This window comes from Bemisia tabaci, chromosome 10, assembly GCF_918797505.1.
Source record: "Bemisia tabaci chromosome 10, PGI_BMITA_v3".
Lineage (NCBI taxonomy): Eukaryota > Metazoa > Arthropoda > Insecta > Hemiptera > Aleyrodidae > Bemisia > Bemisia tabaci.
This window is the reverse complement of record NC_092802.1, coordinates 25,468,675-25,492,459: the sequence shown is the minus strand read 5'-3', so window position 1 is coordinate 25,492,459 and position 23,785 is coordinate 25,468,675. Positions and strand designations below refer to the sequence as shown.

Below are 23,785 nucleotides of genomic sequence, written 5' to 3'. Positions count from 1 at the left end.
AGCCGTGTTATACAAAGATTCCACTGTTTTTTTATGGTAAGATTGTAGTTTTGATGGAAAGTTTTGCTAAAAATTTTCTAAATTGAATAAACGGGTATTTAAGTGGAGAGGAAGGAGAGAAAAAGAGAAAGGAGGGTAGGGAAGGGATAAAACTTGAGGGCCGAAACTTAGGCCTCCCCTGAGCGACCGTCCCCTTTGGAGCCGGTCTCCGACATTTTCCACCTCTTGGCACCCCCAAGAATGAAGGTCTAGAACCGCCTATGATATTGATGTTACCTTGGCAAAGGGGCGGAAAGAGGCCTCTGATTGGACAAGAAATTGTTACGTCACGCGAGGCAGAGGTTAAAGAGATCCGTGGCTCATCACTTGAAGACATCAATGGATGTGGAGATTTTAACGACCGATAGAGCAGAGAAGCTGAGAATTGGGTGGAACTAACGATAAGAAGAGGTTGACAAGCGTCTTGGTTATTTCACTTCGTTAAATTTGGATTTTAACCTGATATTTGTAAACGTTGCAATGGGAATATGTATTTCCCGGGATTAGCCATTGATACAATGAGCAATACTGTCATGCTAAGGAAGAACGCCGTGTGAGCCTTGAAACATTGCCGAATCCCCTCCGATAAAAACCGAATTGACTGGGAAAATTGCGAACATTATTTTCAAAAATTTTCAGACAATTTTTTACGCAACTGAATCTCAAATATCTGAAAATTTCGACGGAAAATATGCATGAATGTGGTCAAAAATACAGGTTTTATCGAGGGAAATATGGCAACTCTCGAGTGTGTATACGGCGTTCTTCCTCGGCACGGCAGAATAAGTGAACCGCCTATAATTTTGAAGATTTACTACCGACGATTCGTTCTTTGAAAGAATAACAGGAAACGGAGGATTCACAACGTATAAAAGCGAGATAGTTGCGAGTTTTTTTGGGTAGTTTCACCGTTGGTTTGACCTCAAATGCAAAAAGTTACCGGGCCACCTGCAGACTTTCGCGTGGAGTCGGCGAAATATTCGGGCTCGCATACGTGCTGTTGAGCTGAGGTGCCGGCTGCTCAATTCGAACGCAAATAAAGGGGAATTAGTAAATAAACCGTTTAATATTCGTGCGTAGACAGTAATGGAGGCCCGTCACTCTCGGCACCGTTATCAATTGACTGATGGCTGCAGTTACAAGGTACAAGGGCAAGGTTGCCACTGATTTCTAGTTGCCACACTCACCAACTTGTAATATTATTTATTTTCAGAGAAAAAAAGTACACACAGATATGACTATCCAGGGGAGTTGGTCATAATCTTAAAAGGCTCGCGTTGGGATATAAAGGTCGCAGGCGAATAGTAATATAAGCATTTCGTCAAATGCTTAAGCGAACAGCTAGACATTCTCTAAGACTTAGCACAGAGGAAAAATTATTTCATCGTTTTTTTTTGGGGGGGGGGGGGGGCGAGGGCAAAAAATTTGAAACGAGTTTAGTGTCCACTTTGGTGCCAATAGAAATAGGTTAATTTCGCAAATGGGAAGCTTAAATCGACTTCCTTAGCAGAGAACACTGATTTCTTCCGTGCGACTTAAAATTGGTTTTCAATGTGGTCGCCGTGTTGTCGGTGCGAGATGAGAGAAAACATAACAGTGTTGATAATGTTGGATGTCTGACCCTGTCTGCGTGCCTTCAATATAATTTTCATTAAAGTTTGCTTCGTTATAACACCGAGCTGGTGGCGACGTTGATGCCAACGCCTGGATGCAACTATTCGTGTTCGAGGGATGTCCGCGTTGCATTCGAAAAATTGAAGGCGCCTCGGCTTTTGTGAATGCCAACGCCTGGATGCAACTATTCGTGCTCGAGTAATGTCCGTGTTTTAAGGAATGATGTGCATTTTTGTCCTTGAAATTTTTAGATATTTTATATCATATGTATTGCGGAAACAAGTGTCTCAATATTTGAAGTAAAATACACACTATTTCCCCAGTAAATTAGGATTTTATTGAAGGAAATATGGCAACGTCTGAAGGCACACACGGCGTTCTTCCTCAGCACGGCAGATTATGTGTAGCTAGTTAATCCGTCATCAGACAGAATGATGCTCCGATGCGAAAAGGATTCAAGGAAGGCAGGAACTTCTAGTGAGATACATCCGAATTTTGGCCAATTTCTCTCGGAAAATGTGTATTTTTCGGAAATGTGAAAATTCTTCCTCGACATTCACAGGATAAATTTTGGATGAGATTCTGTGAAAAATTCACAGCAGATAATTCACCAGGTTTTCAAAACTAAATATATTTCATCAGGAGATATTCGGCATAGTTTGAATTTTCATTTTTACTCTACTAAACTTTGTCACATCTGGACGTTAGCTTAAAATTATGGTTGCGTCCAGTTTTAATGAAAGGGCACTACTTATGGTTTGCAAAAAATGGAGAGATAAAAAAAATATACTGGCACTGCAGTGTTCACTGGTAAAAAAAGCCTCTTGGTTTAAGCGTGCAGTTTCTTGTAGCCGGATTTAAGAGTCTGAACTCTTGTTTCAATGCAAAATCCGCTTGAATCAATGCAAAATCTGCTTGAATCAATGCAAAATCTGCTTGAGTCAATGCAAAATCCGCTTGAAACAAGAGTTCAAGACTCTTAAATCCGGCGACAAGAAACTGCACTCTTAAGTCAATGCAATGCGGCATTGGTCCAATAGGTTTTTTTTACCAGTGTTGCTAAAATTGTACAACTTCTGCATGAACACTGAAACAACTAGAAGCGGATCTTTAGGTGAACATTTTTGACTAAATTTCTCACTTAATTCGTATTTTTTGATGAAGCCACTGTACTGCTGAAATTTTCGTAATTTTCTTTAGAGATAAAAAAAGTTGCACAATTCTAGTAGCATTGCGATGCTAGGTGTTCTCTATTGCAAAAAGTAATCAAATTAAAAACGAAGAATCTAATCTCATTTCTGTCTGACTATTTCTTTCATTCTAGTCGCATCAATTTTCGAAGGATATTTTTAAAAAAAATGTTGAAATATTCGTCAAGTTTTTACGTGACAACATCTCTAAATAAAACTACTTTGTTTTAGGATATTTTTTTATACAATTTTTGGTATTTTACGGGTTTTTCATGATCTTTTTGGAGTTTTCCAGTCTTTTTTTCTGATAGTTTACTATTTGTAAATCAAAATCATGCTTGAAAAAATACCCCAACAAATCTTTCCTTCAGAGGAAATTCTGGCGGTTTGGTAAGAGTTGAATTTTTAAAGTGCATCAGCTATTTAACAGTTCAAAAAAAAATGATCCTTGATCACAATGAGATTGTAGTTCATTTTGCAGAAAGCAATACCACTATCAATGATGAACACTCGTGCGTGTTGCCGTAGAGTTCTGTAAAAAATTTAAAAACCAGCTGTGCCAATAGTAAGGATACAGCGATGATGTCACAACCATCCTAATCATACGCGTTGTCGCACTCAATGAATTCATTGCACAATGTATTGGCAGAGAAACCGACGCCAGTCGTGAAATTTCGCCAAAGGTGTGTATCCACACATCAAGGTCAGTGGCGATTTTGCAGGTTGACAACATTGTCTTTCTTCTACTTAAATCCATTAAAAATATCGATTACAGGCGAGGCAAGCTGCCTCACCAAGAATCGATTATTTAGCATAAATTTAAACGGACGAAGAACAGTGTTGCCAACTTCCAGAATCCCTTCTCTGCCGCGATGGCGAAGATAGCAGTAAGTGTAAAATTGTCGAAATCGAGTTTCCTTCGAAATTCGTCTCATCTCTTTTATATGAAATCACTGAAATAGCTATAACAGCATAATTTATCTTAATTGTATGACAACGAGACATAGGAGAAAGTCGTGAGTGCGCAAAAATGACGTAGTTTCAGGCAAAACAAAAGTAGGTGACGTTATTCCTACAGAGAGCAAATGAAAACAGTGCTTCCAAATACACTGCCGCCCTCTTCTCTCATTTTCCAACCCGAAAATGTGATGTTGGCTGGGTGTCCAAAACGCAACCACGAATGCATACAGAAGATAGCACTTACGGCTGTCTTACCTAACACTAGCCTAGCATGAAAATGAAAAATACCCTTTTTATGAAATTGAAATAAACTCAGTCGAGCGATCTCCAGAGGTCTTTCGGATGATTAGTGGCAATTTAAAAAATAACGGAGGCTTCAAACAATACAATTTTCCGGTCAGAAACTTCAGAGCCCGTTTTCTCAAAACTTCATTTTTGCACTTACTAATGTTCTCTTCGCTATCACTGCAGCACTGCTCAAGGTATCACTATCTAAGCAAGATGTCAGGGTAAGACTCCCTGCGTCCTATGTCAACTATAGGATGCGGCATAATTTAATAAATTAATCTCATCATTTTAAAAATTATAAAGGCGTGTACCAAAACAGTTCCAATGAATGTAATAAAACATACGTTATTAAATAGCTTCGCATTCATTGGTCCACAATTAGATTTTCCGACTGAATTTCGGGCTACTGCGGGTTTTTACACAGAAAACCTAAAATTCTTTCACTATTCGTTTCTCTGGAAGATTCATGAGTGACCTACTCATGTTTCTCCGCTTACAATAAGACTATGAGTAACTTTCAGAGCCGAGTTCAAGAATGACAACATATTTTTTTTTCCATCACGTTGAGATTTTTTGCGCTAACTAAACATTCGCCTCAACTAAAAGTATGCTTCTCCGGGCAAAATTTGATTTTCCAGAAAACTTGAGCATGATGGGTTGAAACCAGGGTCTTTTTGGATTTTACTAGCAGCTAAAAAAAAGCAAAAGGTCGAGTTTATTTTTATTAAAAAACCCCGGGAGTTAAAAGGTTAGTAGGTCGGAGCCACTAGGTGTTAATCAAATGCGAAATTGTTCAACAGCGTTTGTTTTTGCAGAGGTAAAACAGTTTGGCGGATTGCCTTGTTGAATCAGAATTCATCAGTTCAATTTATCTTCATAAGCCGCGACCTAGCCCTATAGTGTGACCCTCTCTACTGACAATGTAGCAGTAGTTCTTTCTCGGATGACGGAGACGACTTAATACGTTGAGGGTGTGAACTAATCTGCCCTGCTAAGGAAGAACGCCGTATGAACATTCGAGAGTTGCCAAATTAACCTTGATAAAACATGTATTTTTGACGGCATTTATGTACATTTTTCTTTGATTTTTCCAGACATTTTAGATTAAATTGCGTACGAAATTTTGTGAAAATTTTGGAGGAAAATATTCAAAAATTTTCCAGTAAATGTAGTTTTTATCGAAGGAAACTTGGCAACGTCTGAAGGCTCATACGGCGTTTTTCCTTAGCACGGCAGTAATGTGCTCTGATGAGCATTTCATCCATGATAATGTCTCCCGTTTTATGAAACCCGCCTTGTGAACATTCAACCGGTGCCAAATTTCTTCCAATAAAACACTAATTTTTCAGTGAACTTTTGAATTTTTTCGGAGAATGAGTCACTAAACCATGAACGAATTTTGACTCTCCGATACATTTTTCCAGGTGTAAATGACGCGTAGAATACGATGCACACATTAAAACGCGATAATGTAACTCAAATACCGAGAAATACGCCGTTTAAAAAGCACAGCTTTTCAGCAAAAAACGCCATGCGCGGTTCCCTGGTTAAAATTGGCAGTAGAATCTGTGTTCCAAAATACCATACACCTACAGCCGGCTGTAAGATTTCCAATAGCTTCTATAGCCGGCTACACAATTTCTTATAGCCTTTTATAGCCGATGGCGATTAAGCAACAGCCAGGCGATAAAGTGTATGCTAAATGTTACTAATTACGGATGCTAGGACTTAGTCAGTTTTTGGACTACCGCTCTATTTTTGGGCCGTAGTATCTTGATTTATTTTGCGCGGAAAGTTCCGTACTTTTGAAGGATGCCTGCCATTCCTAATACGTTGGAGCGCCTTCAATTTCGTATGATACTATGCAATACCTCTGGTGTGAAATAGTTGCTTTAAGCGCCGTGGTACGCTGCGGCGCGGCGAGGCGGGCGGACAGCCAGCGCGAAACGCGCATTGGCGCCTACAAACCTAACAGGGATACTTCACGCATTGCGCAATGCGTGAAGTATCCCTGTTAGGTTTGTAGGCGCCAGTGCACCGCCGCTCCGCTTGTTGTCAGGCTCTAATATTTAATCTCGCGGAGTCAGCGTTTTTCAACTCATGACTTTGAAATGTTTGCACATCCTGAATGGATTATTCTGATTTTAATTGATGAAAACAAATATGTGGTAAAGGAAAATGTAATGTGCGTTTTGTAAATATTAAGGTGATTCCGTACAAACTTAAGGATTTACAAAGCACACAAATTTCTACACAATTTCTTATAGCCTTTTATAGCCGATGGCGAAAAAGCAACAGCCAGGCGTTAAAGTGTAAAGCCCGGCGATAGGAACTATAGCCCAGCTCTATAGTTTTTTATCGCCTCGTGTAGCCCGGCCGTATGATTTTTTCCCTTTTCTACAGCCAGCTTTATGATTTTCTATCGCCTTCTTCACTCTCTCTTATAACTCCGTTTACACGAAAATTTGAGGTTCCAAAAGTGGTTTCATTGGCTTTCTTGTTAAATTTGCTCCAAGAAGCACCCCTCAAAATTTAAAATGTGACGCGAAATAAACATCAAAAGTTGCCGTTTTAGTTAAAAATTTCATGTCCGACCTCACTGATTGACTCGATCCACTGTGCGCCGCCAGAATCAGCGTACCTAACCTAAAAATTTCGTGGGAGTATTTTCAGTACTTCTCTGGAGAACAAATATTCTCCTCTGAGCAAATCGCCAATATTCATATGCTCATCTTTGTGACGTCATCGTTGTATCACTGAGACACCGTAATTGACGTTTCGTGACATCAATTCGAATATGGGTGCAAGATTAGATTCTAGGAATCGAGGATACCAAGGACGAAACTCCAGCCGTAAATAAACTGGGGCATACGTTTCCTGGTGAAGATTTTGGATCTTATTGAACAGTGAAGTTTTTTCAGTTCACGTAACCGAAATTTGGTTCCTATTCCCGAGAACTTCAATAACCTAAATCGAAAAACTTTGGTGTTCAATATGAATATCGAATAGACCACTTGACAAGGTGAGAATTCATGCACTAGATTTTTTCGCATCAAAATTCCACGTAGAAACAGAGGCGAGGCGTGAATGATCAATTATCGATATTTCCCCATTTGAGCTGTGGTAAAGAAACGATTATTAGGGTGTTCGCTGCGAACACCCTTATAATCGATTCTTTTCCATAAATTTAAATGGTAGATCAATCGATACATCGCAAAGCACGCTACGCCACTGCGTAGACACAATGTTTGTTTGTAGGTACAACGAAAATTACTGAAACTAACTCCTTACAAAGATATTTTAACGCTTTCAATTAATCAATTTAAACTTCCCGCTCAAAACAACTGTAGCCTTCTTTTTCATTTTTTTCATACTAAACGTTGCCGTGATCGTCTCTGGGGTGTGCAAATCAGACAATCTCAATATCGACGCTTAGGCTCAGCTATTGCAGATTGTTTACACTGTGGACAGCACAGTGTGGTAAGGGAATGCCGCCCGATTCAGAAGCCGGCTGAATTAGTGGCGCGGCGTGAATTGCGATTTATCGATTGTTATGCCATTTAAACCTATGGTAAAGAATCGATTATTAAGGTGTTCGCTGCGAACACCCTGTTAATCGATCCTTTTCCATAGGTTTAAATGGCATAACAATCGATAAATCGCAATTCACGCCGCGCCACTGGGCTGAAACCGTTGTAGTACGCGATTTGATTCGAGTAGGCTTTCGTCTTTCCTGGGAATCCAAGGAAATCCAGGGCCGGATTAAGGGGGTGGCCATATGGGCCGCGGCCCATGGCGACAAAAGGGGGCGGCAAATTTTGCGTTTTTTTTTTTTTTTCAAATGTAGGTATAAAAAAAATTGGTTTCAGAAACAAAATTACGAACGAGAAAAGCGTCTTTCGAGGACACAAGAGACAGCACCTTTAATTAGTCGAGTTACGAGAGAAACCAAACACGCAATTTGGCATGGAGCGGCGCGGCGCAAAGAGCAATGATGATGGGGACTTGAGATGGAAAGGAGAAGCCCTCAGCGCGGCGCACGGTGAATCGAGTCAATGAGAGAGGTCGGACGAAATTTGGAAACTTTAAACGCTTATAACCCCCTTTATATAAAAATCTGATGTTCTGCAAGTGGTTCTATTGGTTTTCTCGTGAAATTTTCTTCCAGAACCACCCCTTGAACTTTAAAATGTGACAAAATAAACATCAACATTTGCAGTTTTTGTCTCAAATTTCATGTCCGACCTCTCTAATTGACTCAATCCACTGTGCGGCGGTTGGTATATAACACATAATAGCACCTAAAAGACTGCATGAATACTTCACGCATTGCGTCAAACACAGTGCGTTCAGAGGCGGTCGGCGTGGAACGCATAGCGCCTACAAGACTGTAGGAATACTTTACGCATTGCGCCAAACACAGTGCGGTCAACGCGGCGCGGCGGTGGAGGTTATAATTATTAAACCACATTTATGTTTGTTCTTGCATAATTTTTACGTTCATTTCTTACAAATGGAAGGTCTTGTTCACACAGAGATAGGTTTACGGAACTTAACTTTTACGCAAAGTTCCGTGAACTTCTGCTAGTAGTGTTGACAGGGCTTTCGCAAAAAATGTGCCCAACACGAGTAAACGCGTCTTATGCACCCCTCCCCTCCCCCTCCGGCACGATCACTTGATGGTTTTTATTGATGTTTCGAAACGAATGAGGAGGGGGCGGCAAAATACAGGCGGCCCATGGGCGGCAAGTAAGTAAATCCGGCCCTGCCTGGGATCGGAAAATTCAAATTTTTCGTGATCAATTCTAAATGAAAACGGTATCTGATGACTTTCGGCCCGAAAATTACTTGATGATTGGTCCAAAGGGACTGAGATTTCGATTTCCCAGGAATTATCCACCAAAATTATTTAAAATTTGGAATATGTCGATCGCAACCCAGAATGCATCGCACGAATGCTGAAGATCCACCTTGAGTGTCTCTACGGCCTTGTCTCCACGGGACGTTTTCATGGGATTTGTCCCAAGTTCGAATCGCAGGAATGAAACTTCTGGGATTTTTTCCAGTTACCGTCTCCACGGGACGAGGCTCATACAGTCCTGCGATTAGTTTCCGCGGGAGGATACCTAAATTAGATAAAGTCGAGTATTTAACCGGGATTAAAATAATAAGTGCACTCAATTGACAATTAGACACATTATTTTAACCAAACAAACATGAACAATGGAGTATTCAACAAAATATCGCACAGTTCGTTTACACTTCTTCTTCCTCTCTTAGTGGGTTCTAGGAGTAAAAGGACCATACTTGGTATTGGGAAAAATATTGATTAACTCAATATTTTTCCCAACTTCGTAAGTGGGATTTTTCCCTGGGACAAATACCGGTGGACATAAAACATTCGAACCCGCTACCTGATGTGAGCTAGAGTGCCTATATTGAGAGAGTATGGCCACTGGGCCCCATGGAGAGGCTTAGGACCCAAAAATGGCGGTGCTTTGTTTTGGTTTTTGTGGATGGGAGGGGGGTCATTGCCAACTTTTGACGGTTATCACCAACCGCACTTGCTGCCAACCTTACTACATCTAAGATAATTTTTCTCAAAAATTGCACACGATTAGCCTTAAAATTATGTAAAGATGTCGCAATAGTGCATTTGAGTAAATTTCTCGTTACGATAAGCAAAGAAACCTACATTTTGAGTAATTTTGCATTACATTAATTTATGGCGTCCGCCATTTTTGGGTCCTAAGGGCTCCATTTAGCCTAAGATGGCTGAGCCAATCAGAGGTGGTAACCCCAGTGGCCATACTCTCTCAATATAGGTACTCTAATGTAAGCGTACGCACCGGTTAGTTTATGGGGAGAAGCGGGAAAAAGCGAGGATGAGCATGACGGATATGTTTCATCATCGGAGCCCGGTAATCTAGTGACAAGTAGTTAGATACGCTGCATTTTCACGAGTAGGTGCTCGAAGATAAGATAGGCTCGAGTTCTGGGGATTTGAGGCCGCGATAAGCTTAATTCTCTCATTGACGGGTTGTTTGAGTGGAGGAGCACATTGTTGGGCGACCACTCCATCTCAAGAGCCTGGCGTCGTAGACCCATTAATTGGAATGCCATAAAAAGCCGAGAAGCGCCATTGAATCCAGCCGGTTCTCGGCGCGAATTTCAGGCGCAACACCTCTGTTATGCTTATCATTCCAATAATATTAACTTCAATTGACCCAGATTTCCTGATTATTTATAAAAACATTAATATGTGAAATTAAAAATAACTTTAATAAGTTTTTGGATTATTAAAAGTGCTATTTTAATAATATATTTAGTTATTTTTATCCTTGTGTTAACAACTATAATGATTTTTAGAAAAAATAAAACTATTATAATTGAATGAAAAATAATATCACTAAGAAGGAGAGACATAAATATGTTTTTCTTGTTAGACGAGAAATCTTCAGTATTTACACTTATAAGTAATAATCGTAACAGCTAGAATTATAATTTATAGCCAGTTCTACATCCAAAAAAAAAGGTGGTGGATCGCTGAGTTCAGAAATTACAGATACTTCCGAAAAATTTAATTATTTAAAATTACAGCCCCGGGCCCACCGAGCGTTTGCATTTCTGAGGAGGTGAGAAAATTGAAAGTGCCTTCAATTTTTGAATATGCAACACGCACATCCGCGAAACACGAATTGATCATTACATAGTGCTCATTGACAGTGCTACAACTAACGACAACTCCTATGGCGAGAAGAGCGATAGCGCCTTCATTTTTGAAAATGCAACACGCCCACCCGTGGAACACGAATAGTTGCATCGAGGCGCTGCAACCAATTTACAATCAGCGCTACGGTCAACTCAGTCTAGTCTTCTAGTCAGCTCTCAAACTTTCTTAAGAAATTATTTTACCCAAGAGTTGGAAATCAGAATATCCACGAAAGCCTGAAATTAGATGGCCACGGCCTTTTTTTTTTTTTTTTTTTGTAGTAAAATTATTGAGATGCAATACCTACTTCCTCTATACAGGCACTTTGTTATTCGGGTGCCACAACTAACGACAACTCCTATGGTGAGAAGAGCGATAGCGCCTTCATTTTTGAAAATGCAACACGCCCACCCGTGGAACACGAATGGTTGCATCGAGGCGCTACAACCAATTTACAATCAGTGCAGTACTCGTAAGTCGCGACGCTCGCGGATTTGAATTGGTCCTTTTGGAAAAGACTTAAGAGGCTTATGAGACTTCGAGTTTGATACGAGAGAAACAGTAGAAAACGTTTTGATCGGCCCGCTTTAATTTTCAGAGCTCTGAAATATTAAAGCGATTAATTATTCAATCACATTAAAAAATTAGCTGCGATTTAAAACGGGTCGATTGTTGCAGTTTCTATTGTTTTTTCAGGTTTTCATTTTTGGCGATTAGGTCTTTTTAAAAATGACCGATTCCATTGATGGCCTTAGACCAGGGTGTCTACTCAAACAGGCTAACAAAAAATCAGTACTATTACAGTGCTTTTTCAGTACATTCCCAAGAAATTCAGTACCTTCTCAAAAGAAATATTCAATACTTTTTCAGTACTTCCAATTATTGACGAAATTTAAAAAAAATTGAATTTCGCTCAAATTGAGACAAAAAATTAAAAAATTCCGGACTTTCTTGCGGAATTTCCGCACTTTTTCAGTACTTCCGCGGGCCGCCCTTAAAAATTCAGTGCTATTTCCGGAAATTCCAGACTTTTAGACACCCTGTAGACACTTCAGCCTCGTGTGACTAATTGGTAATTTTCTCCCTTAATAGGTATCTATGTACTCTGTTATTAAAGTGCTACAAGTAACAAATCCCGTGTATCTATGAGGAAGTGACAAAAGCGAAAGTGCCTTCAATTTTTGAACATGCAACACGTACATCCCTGGGACACGAATATGTACATCAAGGCGCAACAGTCAACTACGTGTGATCCCTGTAAAGCGGAAACGCCTCCAACTTTTGGAAATCCAACACTCACATGACGACATCGAAAAGCCTTGATCGATAACTCCCTGTCTTAACAATGCTATGTGTATATGGACGTATTTCTATCAAACGGAACTATAAGCATTAAAACATGAGCCCTGCGACCCATAAGAAAATGTGCACAACAAGGCTCACGTCATAAAGCACATAGTTTCGTTTGATAGAAATACGTCCATATATCGATCGCAGTCATTAGATAACGATTCAACAATCGAAGCGCTGCATTGTTCACTGGAAAAAAAGTCGTTTGGATCCAGAGTCCCGACTTTTAATAACATTGACAAGAAAAAATACTCTTGATTCAATCGGGGTTTTCCTTGAATCGAAGAGCCAAGCTTCTTGATTTCAGCGGAGTTCCTTTTGATTCAAGCAAAAATCCTATTGAATCAAGAGTATTTTTTCTTGTAAATGTTGTTAAGAGTCTATGGACTCTTGATCCGAGCGACTTTTCTTTCCAGTGTTATACCGAGACCGGAATTATTGTTACCACACGATTAAAATTGCAAAAACGATTTAGGAAAGTGGGTGGGGCCCGCAATACTGAGAGCTGTTTCATAAGAACGAGGATTCTTTCCTCTTGGTGTGTTGCAGCGACTCCTCACGAGGCGGGTATCAGTGGCATGGCGTGCTTTGCGATATATCGATTGATCCACCATTTAAACTTATGAAAAAGGATCGATAAATAGGGTGTTCGCAACGAACACCTTAATAATCGATTCTTTAGCACAGCGCAAAAGGGGAAACGTCGATAGTCGATCATAAAGGATCCACGTTCCATCGATAAGCTAATGTATTAAAAATGACTTAAAGAAAGAGAAGAGAAATGAAAATTAAGTAAAGCTTTTGATACTTGAGCTAATTAAAAAAATATTTTAAAGTACACAAATAAAAAGCGGGAAAGTTCTAATACTGTCGTATTTGAAAAGCGCTCAGGTGTTAGTAAATGTATTTAGTGAAGAAAGGAAGTATAAACTCCGTCGACTTGGCTGGGAAATGGAAATAAAACATCAGCTGATAGCAAACAAAGGTTACCAAGGAAACCGTAAACGCGTATTTTCGTTTCCCGAAAATGAGCTCACCGTTGAGTTCATCAGGCGCGTTTTTTTTAGGCTTCATTTGAATTCAACGATGAATTTCGATAAGAATTACTCTACCGCTAAGAAATTTTCTTGAAGACAAACGATCGAAACTACCTGCGCATTACGTTAAAAGCATAAAATACAGTTTTCACAGCTTTATTTATTTTAAAAATGGACCCCCCCCCCCCCAAAAAGCCTACACATCGATGAGCTGGTGCGCCATTTAAACGCATTAGCACTAGTATACTAGTACTCAGAGGCAAGTCGAAATCAAAAAGCGCTGCCTATCGGCTGAGCGCTTAAAATGGCACAGCCATGTGGGTAAAACCCGTCCCTCCACTTTTTTTTTTATTCCTTTTTTACTATTATTCTCTATATTATGTATTTATATGTATGTTTTTAGAGATGTGTGTTCGAACGATGCCATATTATCTAATATTAATCATTCAAAGAACCAAGACGTTGTATCAATTACCATGATCTCTTTATTTAAGTTACGCTGATGATGACCACCAGGTCGAAACACTTCAGTTAAATAAAATAATCAGTAGTTAATACAGCGCCTTGGTTCTTTAAATAATTAATATTCATGACTGTTACTATCATTTCATTGTTTGTGTTTTGGAGCGGACGGAGAAAAATAAAGAAACAAATTACTGTGCATAAAATTTAAATAAATGAAACTGCATACATACTACAATAAATCGTTGTTTTGTTTCAGAAACTGAAGTACCCGAAGTCGGTGTTCTTCATTATCAGTAATGAGTTCTGCGAGAGGTTCTCGTACTACGGCATGCGAAGTAAGTTTCAATTTTCGTAATTTTTTCCGGAACGACTTCTTTTTAAGTTAGTAACTACCCAAAGAGTTCGAAACTGCAAAACAAATCAGTGACGCTGCGTTCATTGTTTCATGCAGTCTCCGTACCGGAAGTGCGCTGTCATTTCGGAGCCACATTCCAAAATGGTCAAATTTTAGGAAATCGACGAAAGTTTTTCTCCCCGATTTCAAAACCCGTTGTCGGCACAATCGGAGCTGGGGGGCGTTCTACCACGGCGAGGCTCGAAAGGTGTGATGATGCTGAAAAAGTGCCTCATTTCAGAGTGAAACAGTCAAAGTCTCTGAAATGCAATAGTGCCTCCTGATCCCAAATCCAGCGGTAGTACGGAATACTCGGCGGACCACTAGACAAGGTACGAATTTCAACATTCTGATACATGTTTCTTAACCAAAATTTCACGTAAAACACGATACGCACAACGAAAATTACCGTAATCAACTCCTAACAAAGATATTTAATGATTCTTGGTGCATGAATTCAAACTATCCGCTCATGAAAACTCGATGCTCTACGTGATTCACATCGCACGCTAAACGTTATCATGACAGTCTCTGCGATGTAAAAATCTGGCAACCTCAATCTTGACGCTTTGGCTCAGCTGTAGCAAATTGCTTATAGTTTGAACAACACATGGTGGAAAATGAACATTGCTCGGTTGAGAGGCTTGCTGAAACCGTTGCAGTGCGCGATTTGACTCTCGTAGAGCTTTGAGTTTCTTGTGAGCGGGCAGTTCAAATTCCTCGTAACCAATGTGAAATAAAAACGTCAATATCTTTGTTAGAAGTTGGTTTCAGTAATTTTCGTTGCGCAAATCGTATTCTACGTGAAATTCTGGTCAAGAAACATGAATCAGATTGCTTAAATTCGTACCTTGTCTAGTGGTCCATTCCCATTACATCAACTGATCGCCGGAAACAATCTATGATAGCGCGCGAAAGTATGAAGCGTCAAGTGCATATTTACTGGAAGTATTCAGCATTCCCGGTTATACATCAGCTCTGCCGTCGTAGGGAAGAGAACTTTTAGAGCAAAAATGAAGTATCGAGAAAACGGGCTCCGAAGCGTTTGTAAGGAAAATTTTATTGAAAGAGGCCTCCGTTCTTTGTCAAATTGCCACTGATCATCCGAGAGACTTCTAGAAATCGTTTGGATGATTCAAAATTGACTGATTTGATTTCAATTGCATAAAAAGGGTATTTTTCATTTTCATGCTAGGCTAGTGTTAGGCAAGACAGCCTTAACTGGACCGCGTTAAACAGAAAGGAACCAAGCCACATCGGCCATTGCCAAATTTAATCGAGCAATTTAATTTTTTACATGAAAACGGATGTACGGATTTTCGTGCAAATTTCAGTGGATTTTCTCTACAGTACAAAGCAAATTCCTTAAAATTTCCAAAGGAATCCACACAAACATTCTCTCGTAAAAAATTAAATTGCCCGATTAAATTTGGCAATAGCTGATGTGGCTTGGTTCCTTTCTGTTAAACGCGGTCCAACAGCTATCTTCTTTATGCTTTTATGATTGCGTTTTGGACACACGGCCAACACCAGGCCGGATTCTGGGGGTGGCCACATGGGCCGCGGCCCATGGCGGCAAATTTAGGGGGCGGAAATTTTGCAATTTTTGAAAATATATGTATAAAAAAAATCGGATTCGAAAAACGAGCAAATGCGACAAAATCTCTCATCTCCCGAGAGTGTAGTAATTTCCAAGTTCGTCGTCTTTCGGTGATACAAGAGACAGCACCTTTCATTAGTCGAGTTAAGAGAGAAACCAAACACGCAATTTTGCCTGGAGCGGCGCGGTGCAGAGAGCAATGATGACGCGTACTTGAGATTAAAAGGAGAAGCCCTCGGCGCGGCGGTTGGCATGAAACACATATTGGCGCTTACAAGACCTTATGAATATTTCACGCATTGCGTCAAACACAGTGCATTCAGCAGCGGTGGACGTGAAACGCATAGCGCCTACAAGACTGCATGAATACTTCACGCATCGCGTCAAACACAACGCGCGGTCAGCTGTGGTCGACGTGCAACGCATAGCGCTTACAAGACTGCCTGAATACTTCACGCATTGTGACGAACAGAGTGCGGTCAGCGCGGCGCGACGGCGGAAGTTAAAGTTATTAAACCACATTTAGGATTGTTCTTTCACAATTTTTTCGTTCATTTCTTGTAAATGGAAGGTCTCGTCCACACAGAGATAAGTTTACGGAACTTAACTTTCGTGCGGAGTTCCGTGAAATTATGCTAGTGTTAACATGGTTTTCACAAAAAAATGAACCAAACAAGAGTGAACGCGTCTTATGCACCACCTCCCCCCCCCCCCCTTCGGAACGTTCACTTGATGGTTTTTATCGATGTTTCAAAACGAATGAGAAGGGTGCGGCAAAATACAGGCGGCCCATGGGCGGCAAATAGGTAAATCCGGCCCTGACCAACACATTTTCAGGCTGTTTCGGGCTGGAAAATAGCAGAAGAGGGCGGCACTGTACTTGAAAGCACTGTTTTCATCTGCTCTTTAGAGGAATAATGCCACTTACTGTTGTTTTGCCTGAAACTACGTCATTTTTTGCGCACTCACGTACGGCTTTCTCGTATGTCTCTTTATCAAACAATGGAAGACAAGGTACGAATTTTAGCATTCTGATACATGTTTCTTAGCCAGAATTTCACGTAAAACACGATTCGCGCAACGAAAATTACTGAAACCAACTCCTAACGGAGATATTAACATTTTTATTTCACATTGGTTACGAGAAATTTGAACTGCCCGCTCATAAGAGACTCAAAGCTCTACGTGAGTCAAATCGCGCACTACAACGGTTTCAGCAAGCTTCTTGATCGAGCAATGTTCATTTCCCACCATGTGTTGTTTAAACTATTAGCAATTTGCTATAGCTGAGCCAAAGCGTCAAGATTAAATTGAGGCTGCCAGATTTTTATATCGCAGAGACTGTTATGATAACGTTTAGCGCGCGATGTGAATCACGTAGAGCATTGAGTTTTCATGAGCGGGTGGTTTGAATTCACGCATAAAGAATCATTAAATATCTTCGTAAGGAGTTGATTTCGGTAATTTTCGTTGTGCGCGTCGTATTCTACGTGAAATTTTACTTAAGAAACGCGTATCAGAATGCTGAAATTCGTACCTTGTCTAGTGGTCCATTGACGAAATTCGAAAAATTTCAAAAATTTGAATTTCTCGCTCTAATTGCGACAAAAATGACAACAATTTAAAAAAAAAATCCGGACATCCTTGCGGAATTTCCGCACTTTTTCAGTACTTCCGGACCGCCCTTAAAAAATCCGTACTATTTCCAGACTTGTGTGACTATTTCATGACCCCTGGACATGAGACAGAAGGAAAATTGAGAGATCCTATTGGTGGCAGCGGGTGGTTAATGTGCAAAGGAAGCAGTGATAGACTAACAGCCATCAACTAGAGACCCTTCAGTAAGTCCATCATTCTTCCCTTTGAGGATAAGAGCCACCCGTTTTAACTAATAGCGCTTGCACCATACTCCCTGCGTCTCCCTTGGCCATCAATTTCAATAATCAGCCTGGTGGGAACATTTGAGCGAATCTACGGTTCCTCGGTTTTGTCCGGGATGGAAACGTAGATTTCGTAGAATTTTCCGTGTGCGAACGTATGTGCTCAGAAAAAATGAAAACTCCGGAAAAATGATTAGCGATCAAAGCCGAATTTGGGGAGATTTATTGAGACAAATGAGCCTCTACGCAAGTACGCAATGAATTGCACTGCGCAACATGTTTTCTCCTCAAGATTTCACGAGAGAAACGAATCACTAAACGGGAAGTATGGAAATCAACAACTTAACAAGATGTACTTACTTACAACTGACAATGACGTCATTTGTACGACTTAACTTCCATGTTCGGGGTGTCTACTAAAACAGGCTAGCCAAAAATCGGTACTTTAACGGTACTTTTTCAGTACATTCCCAAGAAATTCAGTACCTTTTCAACCGAAAATTTCAGTACTTTTCCAGTACCTTCATTTGACGAAATTTGAATTTCTCGCTCAAATTGCGACAAAAATTCCAGACCTTTTTGCGGAATTTCCGCACTTTTTCAGTACTTCCGGACCGCCCTTAAGAAATCCGTACTATTTCCGGACTTGTAGACACCCTGACGTTGAGGTGATTCGATGGATGCTATATTTCGTGTCAGAACGGCAAGCGACAAATCACATCGATTAGTTCCTTTTTTAAAGCTATCTACTGTAGGTAAATTTATACACGTCATTATTCTCTAATTTTGACAAACAATTTCAAAGCAATATTGGAGTATAGGAGTGGTTTTTACAGAGAAAATATCGCATTCGATACTGATATTGAAACTGCACTCGAATATGATATCCTCTCTCTAAAAAAAAAACCACGCATAAGTACACTACGTTGGAGTCGTTCGTCAAAATTGGTGAGTGAATTCTCTAGTATCCTGAGAGCAGAACTGCGATCTCAAAATTTGAGAAAAATGACAAGTTGCTGAAATAATGGAACTAATCGATGCGATATATCACAAGATAAATTCTCAAGTCGTTTTGATATAAAATATGGCGTCCATCGAAAAATTAAAAAATTTAGTCGAAAATTACATCGAAAATTTAGTTCAAGATTTAGTTTCTGAACGACGTGTTGTGTGAATCGAATTCTACCAAGATTTTGTAGAGAGAGCATGTGGTACTTTTGCAGGTACAGACGTTGTCTTGTCGCGGTCCATTGACTGAAGCATCAAGATATGACACACTTATTTCTTGCGGACCGATTATTGAAATCTATAGACGAAGCTATATAACAAAGAAAACTAAGCAGAGGATTCCATTGGTGAAAGCGGGTGGTTGCAGTGGATAAAGTAATGGATTAACTAACAACAACCCATGAGAGACCCTCCTTATGTAGTTGGACGTACCTATTTCTATCAAACGGAACTTTGTGCATTATGACGTGAGCCTGATCCCTGTTATGCACATATTATATGGGTCGCATGGCTCATGTCGTATTGCTCATAGTTCCGTTCGGCAAACTGGAAAAAAAACACATGGGATCTAGAGTCCAGACTCTTGAAAACATTGACAAGAAAAAGGACTCTTGATTCAATCAGATTTAAGCTTAAATCAAAAGGAAATCCGCTCAAATTAAGAGGATTGGTGATGATTTAAGCTTAAATCTGATTGAATCGAGAGTATTTTCTCTTGTCGATGTTTTTAAGAGTCTGGACTCTAGATCCAATGTGTTTTTTTTTCCAGTGCAGAATTACGTCGAGTTACTCCACAATTTTCTCCCTTTCTCTATAGGGACCACCCATTTCAACCAATAGGGTCGCTCCATACTCCTTGCCTTCCGCTTCATCTGTCAATAATCAGCCCGCCGTTTTTACTTTCCTTTTTTATGAACGATTCTCTTCAGAGAGAGCGAGAGAGAGAGAGAGATGAAATATGTATTTATTTGGTTTCTGTTGCAGCTGTGCTTGCACTGTACTTGAACAAAGTGCTTCTCTACAGCGAGGATGATGCAACGGTGCTGTACCATGGTTTCACTTTCCTCTGCTACTTCTTCCCACTGGTCGGCGGAATCATTGCTGACTCATTTCTCGGGAAATTCAAGTACGAACAAAACTCTACTTACTTGCTACTGATTACTGCTTAATGGCCGTTCATAAAACACGTAACGCTAAAAATACGATTTTTCACCCTCCTCGCCCCTAAAAGATCCGTAACCCCAGTTGTTACCTCCATTACAAAAGCGGAACACTCCTCTTAACGTGCAAAATCACCGATAAGCTTTAGTTGCTCTCCTGTTTCTTTTTAGGTGATTCGATGGACGCCATATTTTGTGTCAGAACGGCATGCGATATATCGCATCAATTGGTTCCATTTTAAAATTGGTAAGTGAGTGCTTTATTATCCCAACAACAGAATTGCGATCTTAAAATCGGAGAAAAATGACGAGTAGCTGAGAAAATGGAACCAATGGATGCGATGTATCGCATGCCTTTCTGACACAAAATATGGCGTCCATCGAATCACCTTAAAGAAAAACCGACTGGGGCAAAAATGAAGGATAGAAACATGGAAAATATAATTGATCAGAACATTTTGTCAACTAGAATTCTGGAAAAAAGAGAAAAAGTTATGAATCAAACGAGAAAATTTAAGGAGCATATCATAAAATATTAATAGAATAAAATGAAAAAACGAAAATAAAAATAAGTTATCTGAATAAATTAAAATGCTGAGCTATACGTGACGTACTGCGGCCTTCCACCCCCCCCCCCCCTCCCTCGGTAATCTACCACCGCAGCAACGCAGACATCCTCCTCCTAGAGCGCCACGTACTTTATGAACGGCCCCTTTTGATTCAGAGATAAGAGATTTTACTTGTACTCGGATGGACGGTAAAATTGGGGAACACTACGGTACTTGGTAAGTCAATGCAAATCGTTTTATTTTCCTCGTGGCACAAAAATCTACGGAGAGTATCTGGTGGTAAATCGTGGAAAATCGACTATCGATGTATTCCCACGTGAGGCTGTGGTAAAAAATCGTTTCTTGAGGTGTATTTTGCAACACCCTGATAATTGGACGTATTTCTATCGAACGGAACTAAGCGCCATAGGGGGGCTTGGATTGGCGGCGGAGCCAGGCGTCGGGCTCATTCCGTCCTATACTCGCAATGCTTTGCCGTGGCGCTTAGTTCCGTTTGACAGAACGCGCTAACCGGCATTCTAAAATCCTCAAAAGGAACTCAAATTGGCGCTTAGTTCCGTTTGACAGAAATACGTCCAATTGGTCCTTTGTCCATACATTCAAATCACATATCGAGATTCATTTTGCATTAGTTACGGAAAAAATAAATTATGCCCGCTCACGGACACAAAGAAATTGATATGTCGCAGGCAAATGGTAAAATCAGGCATTTTGTCAAATGCCTAGACTAATAGTCAAATATTCTAACTGAGATTGAAATCCTGATTCTTTTCCTCATTTTAGACAAAATAGTCGATTTTTCCTGTAAGAAAAACATTTTAGTAAAAATTTGTATCACACAAAAGTATTTTAAACGACATTTAGCTTCTTAACAGACACTCATCTCGAAATTTTCAGCATGTCATAAAATACAGAATTTTCAGAATTTCAACATTTAAATATATGAGAAGAAATTGAAGAGGAAGAGACAAAAAGAGTTCGTAGGTTTCATGAGTTATTTTTCCAAAAATATTGAAAACTCATGAGCTCTTCGCCATAAATTCAGAAAATTTTGTGGACCGTCAGAATTTAACTATCTGCCTAGGCATTTGACAAAATGCCTGATTTCACCATTTGCCTGCGACAGATACACTCCGCGGGTCAAGTCGCGTACTGTATCAGTTTTGGCGGGCTTCTCAATCAAGCAGTGTTCGTTCCCTACCCTTCGTTGTTTAAAGTGTACCTAAACAACGAGCAGCAACTGGGCCGAAGCGCCAAGTTTGAGAATCTGATGTTTTCACGTTTTTTTAACGACATGGAGTACACTTTGCCGTGCTAAGGAAAAACGCCGTGAACCTTTAGGCATTGCCAAATTTCCATTTATAAAACACACATTTCCTGGTAAACTTATGAATATTTTTCTTTCAAATTTTCAAATAATGTTGTTATCAATTTCACCTAGAGCTCCTAGATATTTCAAGGAAAAATATTCAGAACTGACCTTAGGAATAAACATTTAAACAAAGGAACTTTGGCAACTCTCGAATGTTCATACGGCGTTTTTCTTTAGCACGGCAGCATAGACGCTATAAGGGGCGACGTCATCATAGGGATTCTCAATTATATCGAGTTGGATCCAAACAATAACATTGGCGTAACCTCTTTCAATGCTACCAATGCAAATAAATCAAAGACATAAAGACGGAGTGCTCGTATCTAAAAGCATGGGGAAAAAGTGAAGCCTGGTTTGGCGCTGGGTGCTTGTGTGAGTGTGTAAATGAGCGCGGGAATCCATGGCGGCAAACGGAAATTTGATTTGAACTTGTCCTCTTGATTTTTCCACATTTCTTCTTCGAATCGTATTTTAAATGCCTAAAACGAATATATTAAGAAAGTTGGGACTGCGTCCTATTATAATACACCTACTTTTGCTCGGTAACAGGCAGTAATCTCAGATAAAGTTAGTTTTTCTTCTGCTCATGGTGGTTCTGCAGGTTCAAACAGGCCGTTACAGTTCTAGATGACTGTTACTCCCAAATGAAATTAATCGGTCGACGACGGACCAAAACTAACCTAAAGTTGAAAAAATGTGAGTGGGTAAGTGAATTTGGGCAAAAATCAACCTAGAATACTTAGTTTCCGCAATTTTATTTAGTTCCCGCCCTACATTTGAATTTCAAACTTGTCCCGATTTCGCCGCCAATCCTCTAGCCAATCGTAGAGGTGGTTGAAAAGAAGCTTCATTTTTTGCTTTTAGCCCTCCGTCTTTACGTCTTTGAAATAAATCGATATACATCGCTTTTCTGTGACGTGCCACTAATAGCGTCTATACAGTCCTAATACATGGAGTACATTGAGTCGTAATATAATGAAAAGAGCTGGGGGGATGTTCTGGTCGACCAGTTCCGAGCCCAGGGTGCGCCGACATTCGGTCATCTATTCGATATATGTTCGATCCAAAATGGCGATGTTGAATCGTAATAATTCATATCCTCTTTGTTTATATCGGATTACCGGGTCAAAAACATTCGATATTGTGTCGAGATAGTGACCCGGCGCACAGTGGAACGAACTAATAAAAGAGGTCCGACATTTCATTTTTGGGCAATTCCTAAGTTTGTTTCGTCACAAGTTCAATTTTAGAGGGTATTTCCGAGAGGAAAATTCATGCCAAAACCAATGAAACCACCCTCAAACTGATTTGTTTCATATTTTCAAAAATATACCTAAACTTTCAAAGTTTCCAGACTTTGTCCGATTCCTCCTGTTGACTCGACTTAGTGTGCGGCGTGATACAGAAGTTACGGAATTCGGAAAATGCTTACAAATGACGCTGTCACTCCCGTTTACATTACGACTCTATGTACTGTGTGATTTACGGCAACGTTCAGTGCGCGTTTCCAGTTACGAAGACGAAGAGTTCTGTCTTATCATGAGCGGGAGGTTTGATTTCAAGCATCGAAAAACGTTAAATATCTCACCATCAGTTAGAAGTTTGTACCAGCAAATTTATTTTCTCAAATCGTATTCTACGTGAAATTTTAAGTAGGGCGCATGCCTTAGAATGCTTAAATTCGTAACTTAAAAAGCGGTTTATTGGTAAGGGGTTAATGCCATGTTAGGTATTATATATCGATGGTGAAACTACCAAACCACGTATCTCGTTTGCGGTGTTTAAAAATCTACGCTCACATTTTATTTTTTTTTGAAGTAGACCAAATCAATATCATTCCTTGAAATTTTCCCGGAATTTTCTCCGCACAAAGAGGAAAAATCACAGAAATTTTCAAGACTGGATGTTAAGTAGTTTTTCATTTAAAAAATAAAGTATGACAGGAAGTCTGCGACGTCGCAAACCGAGATACGTGGTTTGGTAGTTTCACCGTCGATATACCTCGACAGGATGTGCAATATATGTCTTGGAGCTCTGTCGAGTTCTTCTTCTGATAGTTACCAGATTTCCATTGAATGAAGCTAGCATTCATATAAGTAGGTATATATTAATTTTTCAAATTCAAAAAAAAAGAAAAAAAAAGTTTT

General features: G+C 39.9%; 1 protein-coding gene across 3 annotated transcripts in view; it reads left to right on the top strand.

The window, feature by feature from the left end:
* Nucleotides 1–23,785, top strand: part of LOC109042271 (peptide transporter family 1) — a 66,912-nt gene that overhangs the window by 11,769 nt on the left and 31,358 nt on the right. For all 3 annotated transcript variants that reach the window (XM_072305399.1, XM_072305401.1, XM_072305400.1), the window contains exons 3-4: nt 13,912–13,990; nt 19,522–19,663. In XM_072305399.1, the coding sequence (XP_072161500.1) occupies nt 13,912–13,990; nt 19,522–19,663 (221 nt within the window). The remainder of the gene's footprint in view (nt 1–13,911; nt 13,991–19,521; nt 19,664–23,785) is intronic.